Raw genomic sequence first — 6934 nt, 5'->3', positions numbered from 1 at the left:
CTTTCCTCTGGCTTACATGGCTCCCCAAACTATTCTCTCTCTTGAGCCCATGGCAAGAGCTCTCGCTAGATGCTGCCTAAATGGTAACTCTACAAAACAGCCCCATGTGCAAATTCTCTCCATCTTCCCACTTCTGAACTACATGTTACACACTGTCTTCCAAACATAGTGTGCTCTTCAATTAAAAAAAAAGATCTGAAACATGGAAATGCTAAACAAATTTAAGCATATTGAAAACACTGATGAATATCCATCTATTAACAGTCCCAGTATTTGTATAAATCCAAATAATAACCTTTAGAGCACATTCTGATTAATCTGTCTTTAGAGGTACTCTTTACATGTACCAAAATAGACTGGAGTTCATGTTATTACTTAAGTACTATATTGTTTCAATAAAAATTCCCTTTTAAAAAACATCCCCCACAACCCTTGTCCTCACCCTCAAAATAAGAGCAACAAAAGGGAAAAATAATTAAAAGCATTGTTGTTGATAAGCCACAGCTCTTGATTAGTCCATTTAGATGAGATACTCCACCATCTCTGCATCAGGCTCTTGTCCCAGGATCTGAATGGCAGTTTTTCTTTCCAGAGTACTGGAGTGGAAAACAGGACCATCTAAATAAAAACAATGGGTTAGAAAACACTTAGGAACAAGATAAAAACACAGATTTCTAGAAATAGACAGCTTCAGAGCCCTTATGAAGTCAATGGCCAGATGAGACTTGCCTGCCACCCGACCTTGACCACCTAAAGATGTATTTACTTCTACTGGGATAATGGCCTTGACTCATCCTGGTTACCATCCTGGTATAGGAGACGTTATTTCCAGATTCTGCTTTTATCTCTCCTGATTAATCCCCTTCAAAATATGAAAAACCTGCCTCCAAATGACCAACTATGCCCAAACAGCAGATGCCAATAAGCAAATCTGTAAGAGAGAGTGGAACCAAAAGCTACCTGGTATGGAGAATTATTACCTGTCTTGTCTGGATTACAGATCACACTTGGTGTAGATAAACGACGTGGTCCAGAAGCGACAGCTGGAGTTGCGGGAGCCTCAGCCTGAGCCAAAGCTGGAGCTGAAGCTGGAGCTGGAGTAGCAGCCATACCTGGTGCTGGAGTTGGTGTCTGAGTCTGAGCAGGAGCAGAAGCCAGAGCTGCTGTTGGAGCCAGAACTGGAGTGGGAGCCACAGCTGGAACTGGAGCCAGAGAAGCTGGAGCAATCTGAACAACAGCAGTAGCAACAGGAGCGATAACAGTAGTAGCAACAGCAGAGGCAGTGGCTGGAATCTGAGCAGCAGCAGCTGGAGAAACAGCAGCAGCAAGAGAAGCAGCAGCAGTTGCTGGAGATGAGACAGCAACAGCAACTTGAGCAGCTGGAACAGCAGCAACAGCAACTGGAGCAGCAGCTACCATGGTGGTGGTATTGGTGGCAGCAGTGGCAGTGTTGGTGGCAGCGTTGGCAGTGATGGCAGCAGCAGTGGCAGCAGCAATGGGAGCAGGAAGAGAGATCGGAGCAACAGCTGCAGTTTTGTTTGGTTCCATTCCCCGTTCAGTTTGGGTGCTGCAGTCTCGGCTGCCTGTCTTAGAGTGAGCTGAAAGCAGGGGTGTTGAGGGCGGCACAGGTGAGGGAGTGGAAGGGACAGACTCCACACGGTAGTCTCCACCCAGGAGAATACCTACAAAGGAAAGGGGGAAAGAGGTTAGAAAACTATAGATTATTCAAATACTGCCATCTCATTACCATTACCTCTTCTTCCTTATAGGAGGTTCAGGAAAAATATGAATGCGTCTATTGTAAATTATTTATCCTCTAGCGAACCCAGCCATGTTTGTCAGGCCTGTCCCACCATGGATAAAAGTTTCTTTCAGACTTGGCAGATCCCTTCTGGTCCTCATTCTCCAACCCCCAGCACATCGTATTAAACCTTTAAGTGTCCTGGTATGTGTTTTGATTTATTTCTCCAGTGGTGATTGATTTCCGCTAAGCTGTCAGAATGCTTCTACTAGGTTCCACTTATAACCAACACTATCCATTACCAGACAGCTGGAAAGGATCGGTGGACGATCTATGGTCACAGGTGGGTATCATAATAGAGTAATCTAAAGTTCTAATTATGACCATGGTCCCCAAAATGCCTATTCTAGCCAAAGTATGCTAAAAGTGTCAGAAAACAAAGAAAGATATTAGAAGCAACAAAAAGCTAAAATTAAAATATACCTAAGGTGGGCCGGCCGAGTAGTGCATTGGTTAAGAGCTGGCTTGGGACGCCAGAGGGCCCCGGTTCGGATCCCACATATGAGGGCCAGTGACACTGCCCTCCACAGCTAAGATGCTGAACAACAGCTCAACCTGGAGCTGGGCTGCCGAGTGTTGCCGGCGATGGCGTAGGCTGCAGCCCCTGTGGCAGTGGGCTGCCATTGGCTACCGTATGTAGCCAGCAGCCAGCGTGAGCGGCCAGCAGCTGCCGTGAGAGGCCGTCCAGAAGCTTGTGACTGATCTGCCTCAACCAGGAAGAGCGCAATGATGGTGCCAACTTGGGCCAGTGAAGCAACGTCCTCCACAACTATACTGAAGAACAAGAGAACAGCAACTTGTCTGTTCCCCTTCCCCCAATTCCCCAGCACTGTTCCCATCCCCCAATTCCCCAATAAAAATCTTTAAAAAAAAAAATATATATATATATATATATATATATATCCCTAGTGTGCCAAAAAAACAAAGAAAGAAAAAAATGTATACAAGTGGACACTTTGGTCAGTGTTGCTCAAGCAGTAGTTCACTGTAATCAGAAGTGTCTGGACGCTGATGGTAACCACTCTGAGCACCTCTTGTAATTGCAGAAGTCAAATGTGACTTACATTCATCTTTTGTTATCGCTATATATTGAGTATTACAATTTTAGTAGTGTTTTCCTTTCTTAAAATGTGCATACATTTTTTGGCACTCTCTGTATATAGCTTGCCTCCTCAAGTCCTAACAATGTGCCTCATCATAGCCACAGTACTTCTGGGGTTTTGATTAGAGGGGAAGGAATGGAAAGGGAAGAAATGAAAAGGTACATTCTGTTCTTATCTCAGAACATTCTGATAGCAAACACCTGCCACCCAGCTTCATTTAGTTTAATTAGAACTCTGAGTCCTCCAACTTTATGGGAGAAACAAACATAGAAAAAGCTGGAATTTTGAGATTTCGAATGGCATGAACGCTGCACGGGCTTTGGACACAGGTGAAAGGCCTCACATGGTAAAAGCCAAATCTGAGAATATTTTAGAGAGATCAAGTTATTTTCCTTCCCACCCAAATAGAACTCAGGATTCTTATCTTCTAAAGCCGTGACTTCAACCAGTGTTTTCTCAGTGAGACTTCACAGGCTGAAGGAGCTCCTGATATACAGTTAGCCTCTCTGGAGGACAATCGCCCAACCTGCTATATCTTCTTCTCTAGCAGCTCGACTAGCACGCCTTTTCCTTGCTGCATGTATCTAAGTCAGGGCTCTCTTTAAACACAATTTTAATTTTCCTTATTTACTGTCATTACCTAGGCTACCCTTCCAACTCTTGTCATCTCGCTTCTCTTCCATGATGGGAGTGCCAGTCAGGGTGGAACAGTGGGAGAGCAAGCCTGACCCAGCGTTGGATATGGACATCAGAGACTTTGCTGGCCGCATGGATGACAGCTGCTCAGTCTTACTTGGCTCCTTCCGGGAACGCTGCTGGAGTACTTTAATCATGGCATCCTTCTCAATAATCTGGGCATGTAGCGTCTTAATCCTAGAAGACAAAGACAAAGAACATATAAAGACCTTGTTTCCACCTCCATGCTCTGGTCTCACTGCCTACATGGACTTGAGCTTCCATTATCTTTTGGACTAAGGGGTGGTCTAGTTATTTCTGCGTTGTAAGACAAGGGAAAGTGTGCTACTTTTTTTTTTTTAGCTGAGCCATCTTGCCACCTGTTGGCAGCTCAGCGGCTGCTCAGCTCCAGTTGGGAATCAAACCACTGTTGCTCGGAGCTCAAACTCTTGAGCGAGCTCTTAACCAACTGAGCTACTTGGCCGGCCTGTGCTACATTTTTTTAAATGCCATTATGCACACCGAAATGAACAGAGCAGAACATCCAGGAGTTGTTGATTAAACTTTAGGAAGCCAAAGTAAAACATCAGTGAAAAGAAAGACCATATATGAGAGTAAACCAATGTAGTAGGTGCTATAGTAAAGAATCTGAGTCCAGGGCCAGCTGAGTGGCTCAGTTGGTTAAGACTTGCCTTAAGAGCGTGAGCTCTGAGTAGCAGGACCACCGGTTCGATTCCCACATGGGCCAATGATACTGTGCCCAAGCTGAGCTGCCGTTGAGCTGCCAACAGGTGGCAGGATGGCTCAGTTGGTGTAACAACAGGATTGCCTGTTCGAATGTGGGCTATGCCCACCCACAAAAAAGACTGAACTTGGCACCTTGAGCTGAGCTGCCACCCGGATGGTTCAGTGGGTACAGCATGCACTCTTAACAACAAGGCTGCCGGGTTTGACTCCCGCATGGGATGGTGGCTATGCCCACCTGGAACTAAGACTGAACTCGGCACCTTGAGCTGAGCTGCCGGATGGCTCAGTGGATAGAGCATGCGCTCTTAACAACAAGGCTGCTGGTTCGACTCCCCCATGGGATGGTGGCTACACCCACCCGCAACTAAGATTGAACACAGCACCTTGAGCTTAGAGGCCACGAGCTGCCGACAGGAAGCCAGATGGCGACTGGCACCCTCCACAACAAAGATTGAGGAACAACTTGGCTGGTCCCCTTCCCCCGTTCCCCAACACTGTTCCTCTCACCCAATTCCCCAATAAAATCTTAAAAATAAAGTATCCGAGTCCACAGAAACAATGTAGTCAGTGAGAAGATGAGAACTTCTATAAATGGGCCAGAACCTCCAGGTAATAAATAAATGATCATGAGTTTATAAGAGACATGAAGTACAGCATGAGTGGATGTTCTTTTACTGAGCATTCTGCTGTATAACAGTGTTGAGGTGCAGTGCTGGAAAGATTACCCCAGAGTGCAAATACCAACAGTTCAGTTCTGGCAGAGGGCATGTAGCAAGCAATTACTAAAGCCAATGGGAAAAGAAGCAACACTACGTGGAATTCCACAGTGAGTGGGAATGATCAAATTAAAGGTCATTGCATCTCAAATCCTAAGTAACAGGCTGGCAGGGGAGCAGGGGTGGGGAGAGGCTACATGATCAGGTTTCCCAGCTGTGAATGAAGATGCTTGCCCTTCTCTAATGACCTATTTGTTATCCATACCAACTTCTCAGATACACCACAGTCCAGATGAACATTTTACCTGCCCTCCATGTCAAGGCAACGCTTGTTGGCCATCAAGATTTCTTCCTCCTCCTTTTGGATGCGGGCTTCTAGAGCTGTGTCATAGCTAGTATTAGGAGAGTGGCTTATGACTGTTGTATCCCTGGGAAGAAAAATGGCAGTACTTATAATGGGAGAGCAGTAAAATCAGTGAATCTGATCTCCTTCCTAAGTGAAAAGTATTTCTGGGAAAGCCCTAAGCTGAAATCAAACTCATTAGGAATTGTTGGTTTCTGAGTGACTTACTGATGAGAGCCTCCAAGATAGGAAAGTTAGGTTTTAATAGCTAGAAAAGGTTAGTGGCATGGACATAACAGAAAATGTCAGTAAGGGATTTTCTGAGAAGTGCATGGGTTTGCCTTCACAACTAAACAGACATCCTTTCAAAAGCTTCTGGTTTTTAGATCATGGCTAGGCAACAGGAAGATATTTATATTTCCATTTTATATTATTTTATTACATATATTATATATTTCCACTTTATTCTCATGACAGTCATGAAATGGAAAAAAATAGACTTTAAAGGAAGTCAGAGTATGTATTAAACAGCTATTGCTACAAATGAATAGCAGTAACCACACCCCAAGTGCTACAAACAAACTATAGACACATCAACAGGTTGGGCATGTGAGCTGAGTGAGAAGCAGGCCTTTGAGTCAGTGCCATGTGATTCCTATATAACCTACATCTGAAAGATTCTACTGCCAAACCACTGAGTGTCCCCCAATGAAGTGACTATTCTCTTGCCAGAGTGCCAACTGCATGAGAGTCATGTTCCATCTGAAAGTGTCTCAGGTCCTAGACTCAAAGACTAATAAGGAGAAATGTTTCTATCTTTGTGTGTGTGTGTGTGTGTGTGTGTGTGTGTGTGTGTGTGTGTTGAGAGGGAGAAAGAAAGAAAGAAAGAGAAAGAGAGCGGGAGAGAAGGAGGAAGGAGGGCAGGGGAGGGAGGGAGAGAGAGAGAGGGAGAGAGAGAGAAAAGAAGAGTCTAGTCCATGGGCAAGGCTCATGTCTAAACAGTACAAGTCAAAGAAAAATGGGAATCCTTAATCCTGCTGGTAAGTGAGGTTCTGCATCTTTCTTTAGTTCATTTACAACTAGTGATAGAGAAAAGAAGGATGGGAATGAAGAAAATTGGACCTAATTTGAGTAAGTTGGATGGAAAGAAAAACATTAGGAAGAATATTGATGTAATTATATTGCTTTTAAAGGAAATGAGACAATAGGCTGGAAAAACAATGAACTGGCAATGCTTCATTATATTTCCTATGAGAACAGGGATCTGTGGGAGAACTCCAGGCATATTTTCTGCTGGCAGCCAGCTGTGTTCCCTTAGCTTAGAGATTGTAACGAGTGCAGACGGGAGTAAAGGAATAGTGGAATGAAGAGGCAAAAAGTTGGGAAATTTTGGTGTGCTACTGCAAAAATACTGTTCCCCAAAATGCTTGCACCTTACATGCAAGGCTGAAACAATTTATTTGAATAGTGAAATAATTAAAGAGTAAGAAGTGGAGGGCGGGCCGAGTGGCGCGATGGTTAAGAACTGGCTTGGGACGCCAGAGGGCCC

The 6934-nt window shown here is 44.6% G+C and overlaps 1 protein-coding gene across 10 annotated transcripts in view; it reads right to left on the bottom strand.

Annotated features, from left to right (window-relative positions):
- Positions 1–207: 207 nt before the first annotated feature.
- Positions 208–6934, bottom strand: part of AMOT (angiomotin) — a 102324-nt gene continuing 95597 nt past the window's right edge. For 9 of the 10 annotated variants that reach the window (XM_019668961.1, XM_019668957.1, XM_019668963.1 and 6 more), the window contains 4 exons: positions 5348–5470; positions 3545–3777; positions 981–1682; positions 208–618 (listed from right to left, as the gene is read on the bottom strand). In XM_019668961.1, the coding sequence (XP_019524506.1) occupies positions 521–618; positions 981–1682; positions 3545–3777; positions 5348–5470 (1156 nt within the window). In that variant the 3' untranslated portion in view covers positions 208–520. The remainder of the gene's footprint in view (positions 619–980; positions 1683–3544; positions 3778–5347; positions 5471–6934) is intronic. The other variant, XM_019668962.1, reaches the window with a different exon arrangement.

Source organism: Hipposideros armiger, unplaced genomic scaffold (assembly GCF_001890085.2).
Source record: "Hipposideros armiger isolate ML-2016 unplaced genomic scaffold, ASM189008v1 scaffold_545, whole genome shotgun sequence".
NCBI lineage: Eukaryota > Metazoa > Chordata > Mammalia > Chiroptera > Hipposideridae > Hipposideros > Hipposideros armiger.
This window is presented reverse-complemented; position numbering and strand designations above follow the sequence as displayed.